General features: G+C 35.4%; 1 protein-coding gene across 4 annotated transcripts in view; it reads left to right on the forward strand.

Annotated features, from left to right (window-relative positions):
* Positions 1-25195, forward strand: part of LRP1B (LDL receptor related protein 1B) — a 1941900-nt gene that overhangs the window by 1281158 nt on the left and 635547 nt on the right. For all 4 annotated transcript variants that reach the window (XR_013518953.1, XM_078327882.1, XM_078327883.1 and 1 more), the window contains exons 24-27: positions 4030-4227; positions 6316-6520; positions 18122-18286; positions 18553-18797. Coding sequence is in view for 3 of the 4 variants with exons in the window: in XM_078327882.1 (XP_078184008.1) it covers positions 4030-4227; positions 6316-6520; positions 18122-18286; positions 18553-18797 (813 nt within the window). In the remaining variant the exon portion in view is untranslated. The remainder of the gene's footprint in view (positions 1-4029; positions 4228-6315; positions 6521-18121; positions 18287-18552; positions 18798-25195) is intronic.

Consider the following 25195-nt stretch of genomic DNA (forward strand, 5'->3'; position numbering starts at 1 on the left):
ATGGTGGATAAGCTTTTCGATGTGCTATTGCAATCGGCTTGCCAGTATTTTATTGAAGATTTTTGCATCTATGTTCATCATGGATATTGGCTTGAAGTTTTCTTTTCTTGTTGAGTCTCTGCCAGGTGTTGATATCAGGATGATATTGGTCTCATAAAATGATTTGGGAAGGATTCCCTCTTTTTGGATTATTTGGAATAGTTTCAGAAGGAATGGTAACAGTTCCACTTTGTGTGTCTGGTGGAATTTGGCTGTGAACCCATCTGGACGTTGGCTTTTTTTGTGTGGTAGGCTCTTAATTGCTGCCTCAACTTCAGACCTTGTTATTGGTCTATTCATAGTTTTGGCTTCCTCGTGGTTTAGGCTTGGGAGGACACAAGTGTCCAGGAATTTATCCATTTCTTCCAGGTTTACTAGTTTATGTGTATAGAGTTGTTTGTAATATTTTCTGATGATGGTTTGAATTTCTGTGGAGTCTGTGGTGATTTCCCCTTTACAGTTTTTTATTGCATCTATTTGGTTACTCTCTTTTCTTTTTTATCAATCTGGCTAGTGGTCTGTCTATTTTGTTGATCTTTTCAAAAAACCAGCTCTTGGATTTATTGATTATTTGAAGGGTTTTTGTGTCTCTATCTCCTTCAGTTCTGCTCTGATCTTAGTTATTTCTTGTCTTCTGCTAGGTTTTGAGTTTTTTTTATCTTGCTCCTCTAGCTCTTTCAATTTTGACGATAGGGTGTCAATTTTGGATCTCTCCACTTTTCTCATGTGGGCACTTATTGCTATATATTTTCCTCTAGAGACTGCTTTAAATGTGTCCCAGAGATTCTGGTATGTTGTGTCTTTGTACACAGATCCCGGTGCCCTTTCAGCAGGCAACTGAAACACCTGGGAGAGAGTCAACCGTTCAACAACAAAAAAAAAAAACAAGGGCTCTGAGGCAGGGAGCCAAGTGATCAGGCTCGGCAGGTCTCACTCCCACAAAAACAAACAAAACAGCAATTGGAAACGCTCGGGGTTGAGTTTTACAGCAAGTACAACTGAACCCAAGACAGTGCAGCTCAGTGGGGGAGGGGCGTCCACCATTACCGAGGCATTCCGCCCCTATGGAGGTAATCTCCCATTGCTGACTCAGCCTGCCATTGCCGAGGCAACCCACCATAACAGAGAGAGTCCGCCAATACAGAGGCAGGCCACCATTGCCACTGCAGTTCTAACCACACCCATATAAACAGGACTACAGGGAATTATACTCAGCAGCAGGGCGGAGCCCACAGCAGCAGGGCGGAGCCTCAGCAGGCAGGTAGTGACTAGACTGCCTCCTTGCTGGACAGGACAGTGCAATGGATACTCATAAATAAAGCCCTAACTCCCCAAGACAGAGCACCTGAGGAAAAAAAGGGGCTTTATGAGTTCTGCTGCAGCAGACTTAAACATACCTGCCTAGCAGCCCAGAATGAACAATGGAGCTCACAGCTCAGCACTTTTTTTCTATATTATTTATCTATTTTTCACTCTTCCTATTCTTAGCTTATATTTCTATATATGTATGTGTATATATGTATGTATGTGTATATACATGCAGATAAATAGTCAAGCCTACCATAGGTCTAGTCTATCTAGATTTTGTTATTCTTTTAGACAAATGGCTTTGGGTTTGCTAGTAATACCTTTTGTGGTCTTTTATTAATAACTGATGTTATATTTATTATTCTTTTCAAATTTATTTGTATTAATTCATTTTTATTTTCCAAATTCTTTGAGTTGAGATATTATTCCATTAATTTTACTAATAGTAAATATTTTATTCAACTAACTCAAATGCACAGAAAAGAAATGAAAATATATTTTTGGCGTTTCTTGTTTTCTTCCCATAGGTAGAAAATTTTTCATATCTGAGTAAGGTTATAGAAATGACACTAAATGAATTAAAAATTAGTGATATATATGAAACTAGACTGTTAACAGTGAGCGAAAAGTAGTATTTGTACATTTTTATATACTTTACAAGTTTTTACAGTCATTACCACTTTTTTAAATAACAGATAGTTTGAGATATAATTTACGTACCATAAGATTCACTCTTTTAAAGTGCACAGTTCAGTTTAACTATTACAACTATCTAATTTTAGAACACTTTAATCACCCCAAAGCAAACACCATGAACATTAACAATCACTTCTCATTAATACCTACTCTCAGCCCTGGAAACCAGGGGTCTATTTTCTACCCCTAAAAATTTGCCTATTCTGGACATTTCTTCTAATGTAATCATGCAATATATGTTTTATGATTAGCTTCTTTCACATGGCATAACGTTTTTATTTGTTTTAGCATATACCAGTAATTCTTTTCTTTGTACTGATGAATAATATATCTATCATGTGAATAAATAAAATTTTGTTTACACATCAGTTGATGGGCATATGAATTATTTCCATATTTGGTTATTATGAATGTCGCTGCTGTGAATATTTATGTACAAGTTTTGTGTGAACATGCATTTTTAATTATATTGGGTGTACAACTAGAATTAGAATTTTCTGGATCATATGATAACTCAATATTCAACATTTTAAGGAAGAGCCAAATTATTTTCCAAAGTAACTGCATTTTTCATCATAGCCGACTGGCAGTGAATGAGGGTTCTCATTTTTCTACATCCTTTCCATCAGTTGGGTCATCCATCTTTTTTATTAGAATCATCTTAGTCATTGATTAAGTCTTAGTCTCATAGCTAAGAAACCACTACATAATCAAAGGTCACTAAGGTATATGCCTATGTATTCTTCTTATACTTGTGTAATTTTAGCTCTTCTATTTAGGTCTGTAAATACAGTTTGAGTTAGTTTTTGTCTATGGTATGAGATAAGTTTGAACATAAGTGTAGGAAAAAAATCACCTTTCCAAGAAACAGCGCTGGGAGAACTAGATTTTCACATGCAATTGAATGATATCTGAGCCTATCTCATACCATATACAAAAATTAATTCAAACTGTATCAAAGACTAACATTAGAGCTAATCCAAAATTAGGTATTTTTTCTTTTAAACAACTGTTTATCCAACACAAACATTTTCTTTATTTTAAACATGCTAAGTCCTGGATATTACATTTTAAGAGTATTTGTTTTATTGGGAGCTATTTGGAACTATTCTGTACCTGTTTTTGATATATTGTTTCAGTTAGCTCTGCTCACAATAATGTCATACAGCAAAGACAATACTGTGCAATAAATAACTGCAATATCTAAGTGATCACAATATACATCAGTATGTCTCACAGTAATTAATGTAGGGTTTGATACATTTTTGAAGTAAGAACATAATTTTAGTAACTTTCAGATATTGAAACATTCTTTTAGGCACACACACAAAAATACTAAAATAAACTTTTATTTCATATCCATTTTCAAAGCTTCTTTCCTTTCTCCCTACTCAGACCTGTTTCAGGCTACAAAGGTCTGTGAGGAATGATAGAGTTATGATGTTTTTGGACTCTGCAGAAAGCTGCCGTCTTGTCTCTTATGGGAAGCACTCCCTAACTATAAGTCCAACAACTACAGAAATCTTTTTTTGTTGTTGGATATTTCTCCTCTATGGATCTGTAAGTATGGGATAGTTCGCTCAGAGTAGCAAAGTTAGTTTTAGCCAATTTTTAGCAATTCCTATGGTGATGTTTCTGAGCTTTAAGCTGTCAGCTGAAATTCTAAAACAAAACAAAACAAAACAAAAAATCATAAAATCTCCCATTTTGTCTTTGTATGGCAATAATTCTTCTATTCTTTCATCAGTATCAGGTGTATGTAAATCCAAGGAATAAAAACTCTCTAATAGCTATTCTAATGAATACACATAAACCTAAGTTTTGCAAGTTTCTGTTAAATTTTGGATTAAAAGAAATTGCTGTTTTAAGAGAGAGAATCCTATAATAAATTATACTTTTAAATAATATATTTCAATCCCTAGCATTTTATTCCACTTACTAGAGTTTATATTTTCATAAGCCTATTAAAAACAAATTTAATTTCAGATCCTTTTGAAGCATTCATCATCTTTTCTATTCGTCATGAGATCAGAAGGATTGATCTTCACAAAAGAGACTATAGTCTACTTGTTCCTGGATTGAGAAACACAATAGCACTTGATTTTCACTTCAATCAAAGTTTACTTTATTGGACAGATGTTGTAGAAGACAGAATATACCGGGGAAAACTTTCTGAAAGTGGAGGTACATATGTTATAATTTTTCTTAATGTTTAGATTACTTTTTTAAGTGAAAATTTGAAGAACACATTAGAAGAAATTTTGATTATTCTTTGACCTTGGGTTTTTTTCATCCCCTCCCTCATATATGTAAAATTAGGGGTGTTGAGCATCTGTTGGGGGCAGGAAGTGGTGATGCTTGTGCTGTGCACACCATTTTCAATAGTGGACTTTTCCCTAGGCCCATGGCAAAAAAAATTATTTACACGAGAGAAAAAAAAAATAAAAAGGCTGGGTGTTACATGCTAGTAGTCACAGTAGTCACATTTTAAGGAGTTAAAATAACTTTTTAAATTTTGCTATCATCTTTCAACATAATTCAAAAAATAATGAAAAGTATTGCTGAGACTACTAATAGGAGCTAAATATTTTTGCCATAATTTGACTTACCTCGTTTGGCTAAACGAATCCTTTCTTAAGTCGAAAGTATTTGACATAAATAGCCAGTGTGGTGGCTTGCGCCTATAATCCCAGCACTGCGGAAGACTGAGGTGGGTGGTCACTTGAGGTCAGGAGCTCAAGACCACCTGGCCAATATGGTGAAACCCCATCTCTACTAAAAATTAGCTGGGCATGGTAGCACATGCCTGTAATCCCAGCTAGTCTGGAGGCTGAGGCAGGAAAATTCCTGGAACCTGGGAGGTGGAGGTTGCAGTAAACCAAGATTGTGCCATTGCACTGCAGCCTGGGCTACAATGAGACTCCACCTAAAAAAAAAAAGAAAAAAAGAAAGAAAGAAAAGAAAAGAAAAAGTTTTTGACATAAATACATATTTCTCTTGAAATGTTGTATCCACGTACCATTCCAAGGGTAAGGTAACTCTGTCAAATTGAAATTGTTAATTCCATTCTAAATCACCTTAGCAATTTTGAAGAATGGTCATATTAGAGCACATCATATAATATGTGAACTTGTGTCCTATGTCATATATTTATTTAAAAAGATAGATTTAGATTCATAGGATTAATTGGTTAGCTATTTCATAAACACACTGTTAATGTCTAACAAAAAGCACCACTGTGGTAGCAATGTTACAAACTACAATGATTTATCTTATTAGAAAATGTGTTTAAAAGATGAATGTTTTGGCTGGGCAGCACAGTGGCTCATGCTTGCAATCCCAGCACTTTGGGAAGCTGAAGTGGGCAGATGCTTAAGCCCATGAGTTTGAGACCAGCCTGGGCAACATGGCAAAACTCTATCTCTACTAAAAATACAAAGAATTAGCCAAGCATGGTTGTGTGCACCTATAGTCCCAGCTACTCAGGAGGCTGAAGTAGGAGACTCATATGAGCCCTGGAAGTTGAGGCTGCAGTGAGCCATAATCACACCATTGCACTCCAGCCTAAGCTGTAGAAGTGAGGCCCTATCTTATAAAAAAAAAAAAAAAAAGATTTTTTTTTAATTGTGAAAGAAATTAAGTAGTGGATAAATAAGTATATGGGTAGACATAATCAAATTGCTTAAATTTATTCCGACCTTTTTCTCTCATTTACATTTTTATTGTATCTTGCAAGTCTTATGGTTCCGGGTGTGGAAGGGGCTAATCTGGGGCTTATCTTTGTTAAGGGCAATTATAGTAGTAGCTGTTATCTGTCACACCTCCCAAAAGACAAAAAGAAAAAGTGGGTGCTAATTAGTCATAATGCATATTAGCTCTGGTGGGCTTTTTCATTTTATTTTATTCTAACCTTGAATATCACCATTTGAGTTAAGTTGCACAGATTTTAACCAGAGTAAAATTATTGTTTCCAAAATCCCTTGCTCTGTATAAAAAAGTCAAAAACAGGAAATAACTTTTTTGCAATCTCAATGTTGTTATTAGCCTCAGAACTGTTTAAAAATGTATTCCACTGATACTGAAAGGACTTACTAGATTAAAGATTTCTGGTAAGGAAGATCGGTTTCATCTGTGGTAAATAACACATTTGCATTCTCTCAAAGTTGAAATCACATTGAAATAATTTGTACTGCTGATAACAGGGAGGCCTTTTCCTTTGTGCTTAACACATTCCTTGAATGGGTGCACATGTTGATTTCCCTTCTTTTGTAGGTGTCAGTGCCATTGAAGTGGTTGTGGAGCATGGCCTGGCTACTCCAGAAGGCCTGACAGTTGACTGGATAGCAGGAAACATATACTGGATAGACAGTAATCTGGACCAAATTGAAGTGGCCAAACTAGACGGCTCCCTAAGAACTACACTAATAGCAGGAGCCATGGAACACCCAAGGGCCATTGCTTTGGACCCAAGATATGGGTAAAGAAGTTTACCTTTTACAGATTGAGTTTGGCATAAAAAATAGTCTTTCAATTTAATATTGAATTTAATTATGTCATCAGTTATGAGTTGAAGTGTTTTTTTGTGCCTATGTATGTGTAAATGTGTATGGGGGAGTGGGTGTGGGTGTGTGAGTTGTGTATATAGCAACAAGTTCACATTGAAGATCACAAGTTTGGTTATAGGATTGCTTACATAGGTACTTTTAGAGGCTCAAAATGTCTTTTTTTTAAAAAAAAAATATGGGCATTAGGCCCTATTGGAAGCTATTGCAAATCTTTTTCAAAGCAGTAATTTAATGAATTTCTCTTTGCCCTGCCAAAGAGATGCTGTAATTGTTTCTAATGGTTGCAAACTACAGGGCCAGTCTTTCTTCTAAACAGTCACAGATGTTAACCACCTCACCCATTATTTATTTTTTATGTTCTTGGAGTCACTTTAAAAGAAAATTTAAATAAGCTTGAAGGAGTCCAGTGGTGAGATATTGACTGTTGGGAAGTTTGAAAGACAAAGCATATGATTCTGGAAAACAAGGTTCAATGTTGAGTGACTCAGGTTACTTCCCCGCTTCCTTTGTGTATTCCTTTGTAAAGGAGCAGAAGAGAGGCACTGGCTTTCCAGCCAGAAGATGTGGGTTCCTGTTCTTGCCCAGTCACTTATACTCTGGTGATATCAAGTGTATTATTTTCCCTTAGATTTCAGTTTTTTATTCTATGAATTGGGGATAATATAATAGTATCTTCCTCCTTCAGTTGTTTCTAAGGAGATGATATACATGGGAGATAATATGCAACTGATATATGAGAATGCTTTGTTTTTCCTGTCAATGATGACCTTTGTAATGGTTTTGTAAATCAAAAGCCATTGTCAAGTCTAAAGGCTAGCAGAAAGGAATTTTTTGGGAGGCGTGTACCTTTAAGTATTATCAAGTCCAGGGAATACCAAGGAGTGCTCCAATGAGAGGGGAGCTCCAGTGAGAAGGCAGTGAGCCAAGAGGTAGTTGGATGAGATACAGAAGAGAAAAAAGACAGCCTACTAAGTCACTCTCCTGAACACACTCTCTGACTTTTGTTCTTGTCTGTGGCTAAAACTCAGATGTTAATAGATTGAATAGCATGTTTACGTCTCTTTTCCTCAATTTTGTCTCAAAAATACAAGGGGCAAAAAGCACTTGTCTAGAGGAGGGTTCCAAATTGGCAAACATCATTTATGTGTTTGCTTTATTTTCCACAGGGTTTTAAATTTACTTGAATTAGTTGTCAAATTTTTAAATATTGAGAGATTTTTACATAAAACTCTGGTTTCTGCCTTCTTTTGTCAAATAGGAGGATCTGATAACAATGAGCTGAATAGTAGCTGTTTCTCTTTGCCTGGAAGTGTATTCTCTAGGTTAGGCAGTCTACATGTTACCTATTTCACTCATTACTTTCTGTAATAACAATTTACCAGGAAGGAGCCTGCTATGTTTGATAAGATGTGCCTTTATTTTTCTACATTTCATTCCTGAGGTACAAGTAGATTGCTGATACTGACCCTATACTTCCCACAAATATGCTAGCTCATTATCAGATGGGGACTTCTCTCCAGTTCCAATTACTGATGTAAAGGTTTTACCTATCATACCTAAGTTGTGCCAGCATGAGAAACTTCCTGAATAAAATAAATGTAATATTTTGGAAAAGATTGTAGTCCTAGCATGTGTACCAACATGAGAAGAAAAGTATGAATAATTCCAAAATTATAAATGACACAGAGAGAAAACAAGTAAACAAACCAACAAAACCGGCGTTTGAAAGTTTAAAAATAGTCTCACCAAACAAGATAGATTTTATAGTTGATGCTTAATTTTCTACTGATATTATATTGACAATGCTAGGATCAAGTTATTTATGTCAGTTTTGAAAATATCCAACCTAAAAAAAAACAAACAAAAAAAAAAAAATGAAAATATCCAACCTGAGAGTAAATACAGAAAACAAAAACACAAAGGACATACAATCTAAAAATACTATTTAAGTGAAAATACCAAATACTATTTCAGTGTGAAATATCCTCAAAGAGTTGAAAGTTGCTACTGAAAGCTAGCCTGAAAGAGGGGAAATGCAAAAATGCTTCTGGGAGAGTTGATACCTTCCATCACAAATTGCTGCTATAAAACTGAGGCCAATTAAGATGATTACAGTGGTAATAAAATAATATCTAAAAATAGGGTAACAAAGTAATGCTTATACAATTGTTTCTAGCATAAATGACCAGATTTTGGGTAAAAGACTAGTTAATTAAACTCTATGTATTAATTGGAAGGTTAACAGATTTTTGTCATGATTTAATAGGCTTTTTATTGTTAAAAGTTATGTTACAGAGGTTGATATGATTAAGATATCATATATAAACATCATAAAGCACATTTTAATATATAAATTTTTAGATTTAAAAATGTAATGTGAATATTAAAATATTTTCAAGCTTATTGGATGTTTTAGTAAAAAGTTTTGAGATTAGTTTAATATCGGACCTGTCACAAGGTAGGCTTAGAACATAGCAACAATAAGCGCGCGCGCACACACACACACGCACACACACACTCTTAAAGCAAAGCCAAGCCAAGCACAAGAAAAGTGTATTAAAATACAATTTTACTTAAACTCAGCTTACTGTCTTAGTGGTATGTACAATATAAACATAAGATTTTCCCTAATTTCTCAAACTATTAATAAAATATATAAGGAAGCTGAGAGTCAGCATTGATATGAGCTTCAAAGTAATGTAAGCTTCTTTTGAAATTTTTATTTTAGATAAAATCCACTAATTATTGAGAAATATGATTTATATGAATACTGTGACATTTTCTACTAAATCTTAAGCTTTTTGATGGCAAGGGAAGTTGTTTTCAGTCTGTAAAATCTTTCTAAACCCCTTAGAATATATATTTGTGCTCAATAAATGAATGCATGCATATAAATGGGCTGTGCTTTTATGCAACTTATAGGAACTTGAGAATATATTTAAAATGCAAACCATATAGTAAAGGCCAGACAGCTAATGGGTACAACTATAGACTTTGTTTACAATAACAAATGAAAAGAAAGGTTTGCAAATAACCACTTTTCTCCTTTAGAACAGCCGAAAAAAACAACAGGCCTTAACACTAGCTCCACAAAACACATTTACTTCATATGAAGTTTCTATAGCAATCAAGGTCTTTGTGACCTTTTTTTTTTTTTTAAAGATGCCAATATGAAGTGTTTCTAATTGACTACTTTGCTTCCCCAGAATAAAATCCACCAACTTTCACCTTGCATTATAAAACATATCTGTCATCATGCCATATTCCTTCAGTATTCTGGATTTTGATCTGGTGTCCCAAGTGACAAACTATTTCAAGATGGTAAATTGAGAGTCTTAGGGTGGAGCCATTTTTCTTTCATTCCATTTTAAGGTAATGCACTTATTGCTAAGGTGACCTGAATGAGTCCATGAATCCCCTTTTAAACATCAAGCTTATTATTAGAAAGTAATAAGCACCAGAGAGTGCAGAATCTACAAGGTACTCATTTCAGTTCTTGAACTCTCATTGCCTTTATTTTTGTGCTACTGCATGGCATCTTCCTGCTCTATTGCTAAAGCTAGTATTTAGTTTTCCTTTGTCGTAATAACTGAACTGTTATCACTATAGAAGTACACTAACACTGCTAGGTTTAGTGAAGAAATAAAGGGATCACGTATTTTAGTGAGTCAAAGTATCCCAAACCATACTTTTCTCCCACTAGACAACTGTTTCAGAGTCCACAGTGCCTATTTCTAGTAAATATAAATATAGAGAATGTAGAATTGCAGGGTTACTGATACATAGCTGGATTCTCCACAACTGTAAGAAGCTTAACTGGATAAAGCATTTCAAGGTAGACACCAATTTCCCAGTTGTTATACAGGCAAAAGATAATGCATCAGAAGTCTTTGTGTTATCATGCAGAGTGTGAAGTATAGCCTTATCTACGTCTAGTGGTGGCTTCTCCACAAATACTCACATACTGCCTATAACTTGCAATTCATGGTTTGTTTTCAAGAATCTTTCTCTTTCTTTCTTTCTTTCTTTCTTTCTTTCTTTCTTTCTTTCTTTCTTTCTTTCTTTTTCTTTCTTTCTTTCTTTCTTTCTTTTTTCCTTTCTTTCTTTCCTCTTCTTTTTTGTTTGTTTCTCTTTTTTTTGTGGTTTTTTGAGACAGTCTTGCTCTGTTACCTAGGCTGGAATACAGTGGCAACATCTCAGCTCACTGCAAACTCCGCCTAGCAGGTTCAAGCCATTCTCCTGCCTCAGCCTCCAAGTAGCTGAGATTAAAAGTGCATGCCACCACGGCCCGTTAATTTTTGTATTTTTAGTAGTGATAGGGCTTCACCATGTTGGCCAGGCTGGTCTTGAACTCCTGACCTCATGTGATTTGCCTGCCTCAGCCTCCCACATTGCTGGGATAACAGGCATGAGCCACCATGCCCACACTTTTTTTTTAAGCTTTCAAATCTCTCTACTGACCTGTGTTTGTGGAGATAACACTACAAATTAGATTAATGTTATGTTTGTATTCTTTCTATTGAAATATTTTTGTTTTTAATGCTAAGTTTAAAAGCAGCTGACAAATAACAACCTGTTGTCAATGAAAGATGTGTGAACTCAAAATTTAATTGAATTGAGACACATAATCTATTTCCTATTCATTATTTTCAAGAAAGGCATTTTATTATTTAAATAGCCTATCAACTTATATTAACCTTTGTTCCATTTTCTATTTAACTGGCAGCATATTATTTTGTAATTAATTTTGCTTATAAATAATTTCATGCTAATTTTCCAGATAATTAATACTTTTTATACAAAACAATCATCTTTAAACTTAATATTTTCTTGGAAGATAAGCCCCAAAACTGAAATTTTCTAAATGTCATCTGGTACATTTAAAAAAAATTGTATCTACTTATTTGAGTTATTTACACTTTTAAACTTTTATTATAGAAATATTAAAATACTCAAACTAGAAGGAATTGTATAATAAACTGTCTTGTAGCCATTATCTAGCTTAAACAATTATTAGTACATTGTACTCTGGTATATGAATGTTCATTTTTATCTTTTCCCAACAGTTTATTTTATTCACATATTTCATTATCAAACAATAAACAATTTAGGTATTATTTTTCTGAATATGCTTTCACAACCATAGCTGTGAAAAGCTGTGAAACTAAAATTAAAGCCATATACATAAAACTAAAGTTGTCTGTGAACCCCATAAACCTGAGCCAGGTTTCAGTTAACCTAGAAAGTTTATTTTGCCAAGATTGAGGGCATGTGCCCATGACACAGCCTCAAGAAATTGTTTGATTAATAAATGCAAACAAAAATAGACATATGCCAGAGGTGGTCGGAGCACAGTTTTATTTTATACATTTTAGGGAGAAGTGAGACATTGATCCACGCTTGTAAGATGAACATTGTTTCCATCCAGAAAGGTGGGACGACTCGAGTTGGGAAGATTTGGTCATAGGTAGATAAGAGAAAAACATGGCCTGCTTCTGAGTTTCTGACTGCCCCCTGGTGAAGAAGGCAAATGAATGGGAGGCAGTTGGCCCTAAGCAGTTCCCAGCTTGACTTTTTCCTTTAGCTTCGTGATTTTGGGGCCCCAAGACTTATTTTTTTTTTCACATTTCCCCCCTTTTCTTCTTAAAAAATCGAAGAAAGCATTTTAGAAAAAATGAATCAGTGTTTTCAGGTCTCATTTGTTCTTTCATGGCTAGGATAGTTTATTCCTGAATGGGTAGGTCCTGAATTATTAGAAAAGCTCATTTTCAGCAGGTTGTGCAGTCTCATGCTCTGTGAAGAGAAAATAGGGGAAGAGAAACAACAACAAACAAAAGAACAATCCTGGTAAATCAGGCCATGTTACGGAATGAAAGTCATTTATGTATGTGGTTTAAAATAGGTACCTGGCCGGGCGCGGTGGCTCAAGCCTGTAATCCCAGCACTTTGGGAGGCTGAGGCGGGTGGATCACAAGGTCAAGAGATCGAGACTCTCTTGGTCAACATGGTGAAACCCCGTCTCTACTAAAAATACAAAAAAATTAGCTGGGCATGGTGGCGCATGCCTGTAATCCCAGCTACTCAGGAGGCTGAGGCAGGAGAATTGCCTAAACCCAGGAGGCGGAGGTTGCGGTGAGCCAAGATCGCGCCATTGCACTCCAGCCTGGGTAACAAGAGCGAAACTCCGTCTCAAAAAAAAAAAAAAAAAAAAAAGGGTACCTAACTTTGGGAGAAACTTAGTTTATACTATAGCTTTGAAACAAAGACAATTACAACCCTTTCCCAAAACAAACCTTAGTGCCTGTAGACTAGACTGCCTAAAGCCACAAGATTAGAAGTTATGTATCTTACTAAATTCAAGTTGTAGCTATTTTTATTAAAATAATATCAATGTCTTATTTATTAAAGATAATACAAGCACAGATCCTTCTGTCTTGGGCTGAGTTTATAGTTTTGTTACCCCTATGCCAAATTTTGATACCTTATAGTATTTCACAGGGATAAGTAAGAAATTGCTTGATTAATAAATGCAAGCAAAAATGTATTGTAGCAATTCTTAAGGTATTCTTAATGTTTTAACTACTTTACCATTAATTTTAAAGCTAGCTTATTTATTAAAGATTTTACTTGTTACGTAAACTTGAAAAAGCATTTGTGTAGTCTTTTTCAGATAAAGTATTTAATTCAAGCGCTTTTATTTTCTTAAAGCAACTAATTATAGCTCTTGTATGTATTTTTAGTAGTGAAACGCTATGTACATACACATAAATATATAAACACATTAGGCTTGCCGATAGAAATACCTGTTATACGTTCATAAAGAACTTTTTTTTTTTTTTTGTCTTAGACTTTCGGATTGTTGATAACTTGTTTCACAATCCTAGGCAATTGTCAGCTAAATAGCCTTCATTTTTCATATTAAAAGACACAACTCAGGTGAAAATCAAATAGCAAAATTTACATCATAGGGTACAGAGAGGAAAATCCGGTGGTGCTAGAGGAAAATTAAAGATGGATGCCAAATCAAACATAAAATTTAAGAAATCTGTTATAGGATTGTATAAGGAGATCAATTTTATTTAAATATAGACTATCTTTTAACTGGATCTCTGAGCCCTGGGTAGAGCCCACACTGACTCGTGAGTCTCCAAAAAGGGAAAATTATTAGGAGGTTAGACCATGTGATGCTCTTAGAATTCATTAAAAAATTTGTTTTTCGAACATAGACATCTCTAAGTGTCTAAACTATACAATTCCTTAAAAAACAAAGAGTAGCCTTTGTTTCAATAGCTACTTTAGTCAAAAAGAATCAGGTGACACAATACAAAAGCAAGTAGTTTAAGAGCTGAGATGAATTTGTCTGTTTACACTCTTGAGATTCATTAAGGAAAAACAGAGGGTTCTCCCCAAAAGGGAGCCTGGTGCCTTCCCTGTTTTCTTTAAGGGACCCTAGGATATTATAAACTATTTTAGGTCCCTCATGCAGCAGAGAGTGCGAGAGAAGGGAGAGACAGCAGAAATAAATGAAGAAAACAGAATTCAGTCAATTGAAGAGAAAAAACTTTTGGTCAAAATTAAAGACAAGGTCCTAGGAGAGAGAGGAAAAAAAACCACGAAGGCCTTTTAAATACACACACACACACACACCTTGGATGTTAGCTTTTAATTAAGCTGACTTTTAACCATTGAGCTCCTTAAAAAAAATCTTTTAAAATTTCATTACCATATTTCAGCTCGGATAAATTGCTGCTATTTCAGAAGTACCAAGTATCAAATGAGAAGCCTGTTCTCATTTGATACTTGGTACTTCTGAAATAGCAGCAATTTAGGAACCAAACCCAGGCTGTCATGGTGGACAAAAAAAAACAGGGAGGCAGAACCTTTGCTATCAAACTGCAGCATGGGGTGTCAGCCATTGCTCTTGCAGTTTGGCCTGGATAGCAAACTGTTGGCCTTGTTATGTAAATAAACCCCTTTAGTAGTCAAAATAAAAAATCTCTAAAATTATTTTGCTTTCACATGTCCATGAAACTGAAATTATTTTTTTTAAAGAAGATTTTTTTTAAGAGCACCTTGCAAAATATTCTTTTAAAATCTTGTTATCCTATTTCAGCTAGGATAAATTGCTGCTATTTCAGAAGTACCAACTATCAAATGAAAAAGGGCTTGATTTACGACTAATAAAAACTCATTGTTTGAAAGAAATTATCTGAGATGAATCTAATCCTATGATCTCTTGCCCTGAATCATATTCTCATGGCTTTGACTCAGATTTACTTTATAAAACGAATCTACTTTTCATCTATTTTCATATAAATGCTATTGTAGTATTTAATCATTGATGTTTAAATCATTGTATGTTCTCTCTCTCCCTTTCTCTGTTTCTTTATCAGTTAGCAAGACTGAAAGTTTCCTTTTAAAAAATATTTATTCCCTACTATATGTATGTGAGCATGCATGTAAAAACACAAATATTTTCTCTGTGCTAATCATTTTGTGTGTAAATTGTTTGCATCCATTATCTCACCTAACGTCCCCAACAAATGTGTACTATGATAGTTTTCATTTTCAGTTGAGAAAAGTTTGAGATTAAGTTGGCAGAAGTAAGGGACAAATTCCAACTTTGATCCAAGCTTGTTTTACACAAATGCATATACATGACCACACTGTTTAACACTGATGCGGTTATCTAATAACACTTACCAAATATCAGTGTTTTTTTAACTTATATCAGAAGTTCCACTCTCATCTTCCTTCCCTTTTTTGCCATACTCTTTTAGCATATGTAATTACTGTTTATAAATATAATGTTTTGAACTGTCTTCTAATCATTTCATATTTGTAATTCCTGTTTCCTATAAGAGACTATATTATTTTCAAAAATTGAAGTCATGGTGAATACTTAGTTTACATCATTTCACATTTCCTTAAGTAGACATAATTATTTTTAAAGGAAGATGGGTTAATTGAATTTTAAATTTTGTTCCAAAGCGTTGTCATTTTACAAGGTAATTTACCAAATTCCTATTTTCAAGGATTATACAGATTAATGAGTCAACAAATGATAAAACTATAAATAATTAAATGAAGAACATTTTTTAATCATTTCATGATTTTATCATTTATCAACAAAATGTTGCCAGACCTGATAGAAAAATGTACTGCAATATTACATTCTCTTTTTGATTGCTGCTGTAAGAGTAAAGGGAATTTTTCCCTCCCTCTCGGAAGGTTTAAGTCTCCTGAAATAAACTTGCAACAAATTAACAGGAGAAAAGGCATACAGAATTATTTATGTGCAAGGGTACATGGGAGCCATACAAAGTAAGAGAATCAGAAGGCCAGATGGTTGAGGCTTTTCATAAGGGCAAGGGAAATGGGGAATGTAAGGCATTTTGAGGAGTGGTAAATAATTTTCAGAGGAGTTGAATGAGCCCAAAGAATAGGCAATGTCCTGGAGCAAAATTCCTCTGACCTCTGACAGGGGTGGCTATAGTTTCCAGAATGGGAAAGGGCAGAACTTCACAGTGAACAAACATTGTCTTATCATGCAAATAAAGCCTCCCAGAAAATCTCTGAGCTTCCTTCAGACCAATAGATGAAAAATCTGTTTGGGTGTGGTGATGAGTCTTTTCTCATCTTTGTTGTTTAATTATTCCTGGTTTTAATGGGATTCCAAGGTAGGGGTTTTCAGATAATTGCATTTCTTTTGAAAGAAGTTTTCTTCAGTCAAATAAGGGTAATTCCAGGGAGAGAGTTCCTCCCTTGTGTTTGGGGTAAGAAAGAGAGAAAGAAGAAAAGGTTAGAATGTTCTTGAAAGCTTCTATGAACTTGCAATTTCCAAAAGTGCTCAGCATGCCAAAGGCACCAATGCTTGCTGATTGGTTGTTGGGTGGGCTTGGAAAAGGAATCAAAAGTGCTCAGCATGCCAAAGCACCATACTTTGGCATATTATTCTCTGAGCCCCGATACTGTCCACACCCATCAATACTTAAGCTTGTGAATTCTGTTCCTCTTCCATTTTTCCCTTTCACTTAATGAAATCCTTATATACCCTCTCCTTCCCTCAATCTGAGACTGCTGAAACAAGAAACTGACAGTCTCCTGTAATTCTGTTTTTACCTTCATTTCTTACACTGAGTCCATCAGCTAGTCCTGACAATTCTACCTTCAAATTACATCTTGAATCAATTCACTTCTCTCCTTTACTGCCACCACCATACTCTAGGCTACTATCATCTTTATATAATCGCTTTACATGCTCATACCATTGCCCCACTATTGTCTATTCTCTGCATAATAATCACTGTGCCACAGTGATTAGACAGTGTATCTGTATTATCTGGTACAGTATAACCCATGTTAATGCAGATACACCATCTCTTCACTATCGTTGTGGCTTTTTTATTCCCCTATTTCAGCAGGCAGGAGTATTACAGCTCTTTTCCTCCTGCCACCTGCAGCTCTGCAAACAGGAAGTGTTACAGCTCTTTCAGTCCCACAGTTCAGCAAACTCCAGGTTCTTGTTCCATGACCAAAATGAATAAGGCACATGGATACTGGAGAGAGATTATGCAGAGTAAAATTTATTGAGTGAAAGAAAAGCTCTCAACGAGAGAGGACTCAAAAGTGGGTCTTTTGAGGCTGAGTCTGGGGTTTTTATGGGCTTCAAATGGGGGAATGCTTGCTGATGGGTTTACAGATGGGCTTGGAAACAAAATCATTCAATTGGTTAAAGGCATCATTCAGAAATAACCAATTAAGGAGAGAGTGGGTAAGACATGGATATAAGTTCTCACCATGGTTCATGGACTCTATCTGGTTTTCAGGCCTTAGACTGCCTTAGGATTGAAGGTCGAATTTTCACCAGGAACCCATCTCTGACTGCCTAGGAATGAGTCTGTTCCTGTCACTGTCACTGTGGCTGTATAAATTTAGTATGTAACAGAATAACATTTCTCCTCTACTTAAAGTCCTCCAATGGCCTATGTGCTTCTTATTCCCTTAAAATAAAATCCAAAATAATGATCTTACCCTACAAGACCCATAAGGTTACCCTCTTTGACTTCATATTCCTCCCCTTTCCTCCTCACTCACTATACTTCTGATACATTGACCTTATTTCTGTTCCTCAAATAGCCCACAATATTTTCCCTATTAAGGCCCTAGCATATGTTATTTATTCTACTTGCCGTGCTCATCTCGTTGTTCAGTTTTATTATAAATATCACTCCTCAAAGTGCTTTTTTCTGATTACCTTCTCTAAGTAGGTGAGTCACCTGCTATTCTGTCTCATAGCAATTTTTTTTTTCAAAATATTTCACTAGTTATATATTTACGTACTTATTTAGTCTGTCTCCTCCACTGGACCATAAGCCCCATGGGGGTAGATAATACAGCTGTTTCTCTTGTGAATTATCACCTATCCAGCGCCTAGCACAGAGTAGGCACACAATAAATATCTGTGAAATTAATGACTTAAACAATAGCATTCTTTCTTTCTTTTTTTTTAGAATTCTTTTCTGGACAGACTGGGATGCAAATTTTCCTCGCATTGAATCTGCTTCTATGAGTGGTGCTGGGAGAAAAACCATCTACAAAGACATGAAAACTGGGGCTTGGCCTAATGGACTAACTGTGGACCACTTTGAGAAAAGGATAGTTTGGACAGATGCCAGGTTTTAAAAATTATCTTTTTTCTGGATTTTCTTTCACTTTCCTCAGATAATATTTACAACATTGGAAAGTTCCTAACATGTCAGTATCATGTATATATATATTAAAATTCTGGGGTGGATTTTTTTTTTTCTTTCCACAAATCAGATACAGGCCCATAAAAATATTTATAAAATACCCCCTCTGTCATTTAACTGAGTTATTGATTATGTCACTGCATTAGTTGAATGAGTTTTGACAAATTACTCATGTGTTTGCCTTTCTGTAGGTCAGATGCTATTTATTCAGCCCTCTATGATGGAACAAACATGATAGAAATCATCCGAGGTCATGAATACCTTTCCCATCCCTTTGCTGTGTCTCTATATGGCAGTGATGTCTACTGGACAGACTGGAGGACCAACACATTGTCCAAAGCCAATAAGTGGACAGGGCAGAATGTCAGTGTGATTCAGAAAACCAGTGCACAGCCATTTGACCTTCAGATATACCATCCCAGTCGCCAGCCACAGGGTAAGTGCGTGTTTACTTAAGGATTAACCACTTAGTGTTGTCATCTTAATCATATATTATTTGAACTATAAAACAACTTCTATAAGTTGAAAGTTATTGATATCTTAAGCATACTCTATGAGGGAAGTGGTTTTAGCCTTTATTTTAACTTGTTTAGATTTTATTCTCTTTCCTTTTTTATTTTCCTTATATAGAAATATTTAGGGGCATCTGGGAATTAAGATCCTCCTATATATTTATTTTAAACTAAGCTCTCTAATTTCTAGATTATTACCATGTAGCATATTGAGAGGAGAGGGGGTGGTACATGAGAAAGGGTGAACCATTTGCTTGAGTTCCTCTATTTTAAGAGAAGTGAGTTCACAGGAACACATGTGCTACCTCCACCCATGTCTTCCACCTTTTGGTTCAACAGTGAACTCTATCTTGGTTTTGTGATTATATTTCCTCTACTCAATCTTCGCCAAATGTTCCTATCCCAAGTCTCACTTTTTCCCCCTTGGGATACCATGACCATTTGGTGTAACATCAGATCATCCTTTTATACTTTTGCCCCATTATATGTTATGTAACCCATGGAAATCTCATTTGAATGCAGGCAGTGTTCCCTTCATTAGCGTATTTTCATTTCAGATTTATGATTCTGAGATGACAAGCTCTCTCTTACGTTTTCTCCTTCTCTTTCAGTGTGGAATAAGCAGATCTTCTAACTCATTGGCATTTCATGACATTTGTTCTACACATCGAGCCTTATTTTTCAAAATTTATATTATAATATCTTTTAAACATGACTAAAACAATTACCTCTGTGGTTGACAATATCACATGGCTATTCTTTGTCTTTCTTCAGTACATGGCCTTCATTCTCCCTTGATACTATTTCTTCTACCAAAATCTCTTCTGCATAATTTTCTGTGCCCTTCTCTGACAGTCTGATTGAATCTAATTCTTTTCCCAGACACTTTCAATTTCTCAATTTCTATTTTTATATGTAATTGATCCTTCTTTGCTACATGGGAGTTTCTATACATACTGGACTTTGTGAGCAGTAACTTTAATTATTTTCTTCCGCTCTTGACTTCTTTCACTCTATAAGCTAAAAAGCATGAGGACATTATAGAAAGAAAGTATATAGATTAATCATTTTTTCATTTAATAAGGATTCAGTAGATATATTGAATTTAACTAAATTTAAATAAGGCAAGAAGTTACAATTCTGACCAGCAATGTGCCACTAGTATAATGAAAAAGATACTCTTCTCTAGAACTTCCTTCAGCAAAGGAATACCTAGTCATAAGCAAATGCTGTAGATGACAAGCACTTATAAGAATGGTTTTGATTATTTCAAGTGTAAAATTATTTATACAACCATATTTTTGTCCCTCAGATTGTTTTGCATTTTATATAAATTATAATTTCGTTGTTTAGATAAATTTAAGTGAACTAGATAATGAAAAATGGCCTTGATCTATGTATTTCATTGTTTTCCCCCACCCAAAATAGGGTCAGTGTCTTTCACTTACTAACTGCACTGTCTAATTTGCCTACATTGGCATGACCTTAGTAAATTCATAGAAGAGGAAGAACCACGATACGCTCAAGCTTTCCTGACATTTATGTATATATAGAAAAGAAATGAGAAATTCATTGCCATTTTTGGTGGGGGGAGGCATTCTTGACATCTTTACTTAACTCAAAATATGATTTATATATAATTTTTCTACGTTACATAAAATAAGCAAGAATTTACTATGTGGATCTAATTTAACACATTTTTCTGGGATTCAGGGCAAATATTCTAGTCTTTAAATACATTTAGAGAATATCACCTATGAAAAGAACTTGCTGTTTTCTAAATGAAATTCAGTCAGTTTCCAATTTCGAGAGTGATCAGAGAACATTTTACTTTTCCCCATTATAAGTATCACTGTGCATATAATAATCATTATCTATCCTGTTTATCTGCTTCAGTGAAGTAACACTTTCACTGCTCGGGAAAAAAGATGCAGGAACATATCAACTATTTTATTACCAAGGATAGAATTAAAATGAAAATGATGACAAAGGCTCAGCATTAACAAAAGTACCATAATAATGGCCCATTTTCTGGTGAATAATAACATGATATTCACGAAAAAATAATTAATTTAAAAAATACATGACATTCAGTGCTATAAAATTGAAGTATATCTTTCACAAATTAAAGAAATAAAGGTTACAAATACTATTTGAAGTTATCCTCCACATAGGAAATTAATAAAAGTTTTAGCACCTGTTTTCTTATAAGTAAGCATTCATTTTTCACACAAAGTTCTAAATTGGTCATTGGACATTCAAGCAGAATATTTTAGAGATCTATTTTAGATCTCTTTTGTTTTTCATGTGGTTGTTAGATGGGACTAGGAAGAAGCAAACCACAGCTTAAACATATGCAACATGAGGGAGCAATAGTGAGTATTTTAAAAATAAATTAAAAAAATTACAGCATGAGAGAGCCAAGCTTAGAGTTAAGGGCATGGCCTGGGTTCATATCCTAAACCTATATTTATTAATTGTATTACATACCCTTCATCATTAGCACAGCTTTATTTCAGTTACATGAGTCTCAACTATTTATGTTTATTGGATATTATTGGCAAGTTATTTAACCTCTCTGTATCTGTATTTTCATCTGTAAACAGAAGATAATGTATCTACATCATAGGATCTAGTAAACGTTGAGTTTAATCACTATTTAATGCAAACATTTAAACATGAGTTAATACATGAGAAGTTCTTAGAATAGTGCCTCATGCATAGTGTTTAGTGAACATAAGTAAATTAAATTTAAAACACTAAAAGTTGCTGCAATTATCATTTTACCAGCCTCCTTTTGTAGAAATTTAGGTAATATTTTTATGAAATATTTTAAATATATTTTCTCACATTTAAATAATTCATAATGGTCTTCCACATCATACTTTTCTATATCCTATCAACTTGCTTGAAAAATGCCAGTAAAACTATGAATCACAACTCTAAAGAAGAGCAATATGGTTCATCTCAAGAAAATCCAGGTTGCTGTGGTTTGAATGTGACTCCTAGGGTTATGTGTTGGAAATGTAATCCTCTCTCCTGCTCATGTGATGCCCATGTGTGCCCTCTGCTGTGTTATGACATAGCAAGAAGGTTCTTACTAAATACAGGCCCTCAATCCTGGACTCCCCAGCCTCCAGAGCCATGAGCCAAATGAATTTCTGTTTATTATAAATTATCCCATCTGTGGTATTCTGCTATAGAAGCACAACATGTACTAAGACACAGTGGTAGTATCAGTCAGATGACACAGCTGTGAGATTTATCCTTTCTACGTACGCACCTTACCATCTAACACCACTCCTTATAGGCTCAGTGCAGGACACCATAAGTGTGCATTCAAAGCTGTGGTTTTACTAACAAGGAATGCTTTAAAATTTATTTGATCTTATAAAGTAACATTTTCTCACTATAGATATGTTATAAAATACAAAACAAAAAATGGTACCAAAAAAAGTTTATACCCTCTTCCCAGCTCCAGAGGAAACAGACATTTTCATATTTTTCTTCTAGTTATATCTTTGTCCATTTGGGCTGCTATGACAAAATATCATAAACTGTGTGGCTTATAAACAAAAAGCATTTATTTCTCACAGTTCTGGAGCCTGGGAAATCCAAGGTCAAGGCATTGGCAGATTTCATGTCTGATGTGGACCTCTTCCTCACAAATGTCTTCTCACTGCATCTCAGATGATGGAAGGGCCCAACAAAGTTCCTTGGGCTGCTTTATAAGGGCACTAATATGATTAATGAGGGCTCCACCTTCATGACCTGCTTACTTCCTCATGTCCTCCCCTATTAATGCTAACACATTGGGGATTAGGTTTCAAGGTATGAATTTTGGGTTGGCAAAAACCTTCAGATGTTTTTCAACCAGATATCAAATAACAAGATAATAAACAGGCCAGGCATGGTGGCTCACGCCTGTAATCCAAGCACTTTGGAGGCCAAGGAGGGCAGATCACCTGAGGTTGGGAGTTCAAGGCCAGCCTAACCAACATGGTGAAATCCCGTCTCAAAAAAAAAAAAAAAAAAAGATAATAAACAAAATGAGCACTATTTACTAATGGACACATTTGATTTACTTTTTCTGCTAATCTTCAGAACCATCTGGCAAGACAGTTATTCACACTTTATGTGAAAAAACTGTCTTAGGAAAGTTAAATAACCTGATTCAGAATAATAAATCTCACTAGACACTATGGCTCATACCCATTTTCCCAGCAATTTGGGAGGCAAAGGTGGAAGAATTGCTTGGGTCCAGCAGTTTGAGATTAGCATGGGCAAAATGGTGAGATTACATCTCTACAAAAGTTACAAAATTAGCTGGGCGTGGTGGCATATACCTTTAGTCCCAGGTACTTCAGGGGCTGAAGGGGGAGAATCACTTCACCCTGCAAGGTTAAGAATGCAATGAGCTATGATCACGCTCTCCAGCCTGGGTGACAGAGCAAGGTCCTGTGTCAAGTAACAGTAATAATAATAGTATTAAATCTCATCAATGGTAGCACCAAAATTCCAATGAGTATGGGAACTCCATGATCCATACTTTATTTCTTCCTAAATTAAGAAAGCTTTGCCTCTCTTTCAAATGTAAGATTTTACTACATATTTAATTTTGTATCTTTCTTTTTGCAGTTACCATTGGCAATTTTTTAATGAATGTCTTATAAATCTAATTTTTAATTCTTATACATTTTCACATCCCATGTGACTATCAAAAATGTTCTCAAGTATTCATGCATTACCAGACATTTAGTTTATTGTTATTTATTTATTTGTTTTTGAGACAGAGTCTTGCTCTGTCACCCAGGCTAGGGTGCAGTGCGAGGATCTCCATTAACTGCAACCTCCACATCCCTGATGCAAGCCATTCTCTTGCCTCAGCCTCCCAAGGAGTTGGGATTATGGGTGTGCACCACCATACTCAGCTAATTTTTGTATTTTTAGTAGAGATAGGATTTCATCATGTTGCCCAGACTGGCCTCAAATTCCTGAACTCAAGTGATCCACCTCCTCTACCTCCCAAAGTGCTGGGATTACAGGTGTAAGCCACCATGTCCAGATAGTTTATTTTAATTCATTGCTATGTTATCATAAACTTTAATGCGTGTATCTATAAATATTTTTTATTTAGTAGTTTTTTTAATGTTTTTTAGCAAATTATATGATTTTTTTTATGGTTGCTAGAAAAAATATCTGAACATAAACTCCTCCAATTAGCAAGGCTTCACTGAACTATAATGAAAATTGGGTTATAGTTTCTTATATTATTATTAGAAAAAGGGAAATACTGGATACCTATGAGGTATGCGTACCATTTTTTTTTTTGAGACAGGGTCTCGCTGTGTTGCCTGTGCTGGAATGCAGTGATGCAATCTCTGCTCACTGCAACCTCTGCCTCCTGCGTTCAAGCGATTCTTTTGCCTCAGCCTCCCGAGCAGTTGGGACCACAGGTGTGTGCCACTTTGCCCAGCTAATTTTTGTATTTTTAGTAGAGACGGGGTTTCACCATATAGGCCAGGCTGGTCTCATACTCCTGACCTAGTAATCCGTCCACCTTGGCCTCCCAAAGTGCCGGGATTACAGGCGTGAACCACTGTGCCAACCATGTATACCCTTCGAGAGATATGTACACACACACAATGTAGTTCTAATTCCACCAAAATTCATGGTATAATGGGGAATCAAAACCATAAGAAAATATCTGCAGCTAGCTGGGCGTGGTGGCTCACACCTGTAATCCCAGCAATTTGGGAGGTCAGGCAATCCCTCGAGGGGGGATCACGAGGTCAGGAGATCAGGACCATCATGGCCAACATGGTAAAACGCCATCTCTACTAAATACAAAAATTAACCGGGCATGGTGGCGTGTGCCTGTAATCCCAGCTACTCAGGAGGTTGAGGCAGGAGAATTGCTGGAACCAGAGTCGGAGGTTGCAGTGAGGCAAGATCGTGCCACTACTCTCCAGCCTGGTGACAGAGCAATGAAAATGTGACTATTGAAGCCAAAATTTAAAATCTAAAATTAGTAAAGTAAATCTACACAGAATTTAAAGAGAAATGTAACATGAGTAAATTAGATTTAGTCTAGAGGTGGTGTATTTAGTCTGTTCTCACACTGCTTTAAAGATAGTACCTGAGGCTAATTAGTTTATTTAAAAAGGAGGTTTAATTGATTCCAAGTTTTGCAAGTCTGTGGAGGCCTCAGGGAACTTGCAATCGTGGTGGAAGGCAAAGGGAAAGTGTCGCACATGAAGCCCTCAACTCTCGTGAGAACTCCCTCAATATCAGGAGAACAGCTTGGGAGAAACCACCCCTG

This window comes from Callithrix jacchus, chromosome 6 (assembly GCF_049354715.1).
Source record: "Callithrix jacchus isolate 240 chromosome 6, calJac240_pri, whole genome shotgun sequence".
NCBI lineage: Eukaryota > Metazoa > Chordata > Mammalia > Primates > Cebidae > Callithrix > Callithrix jacchus.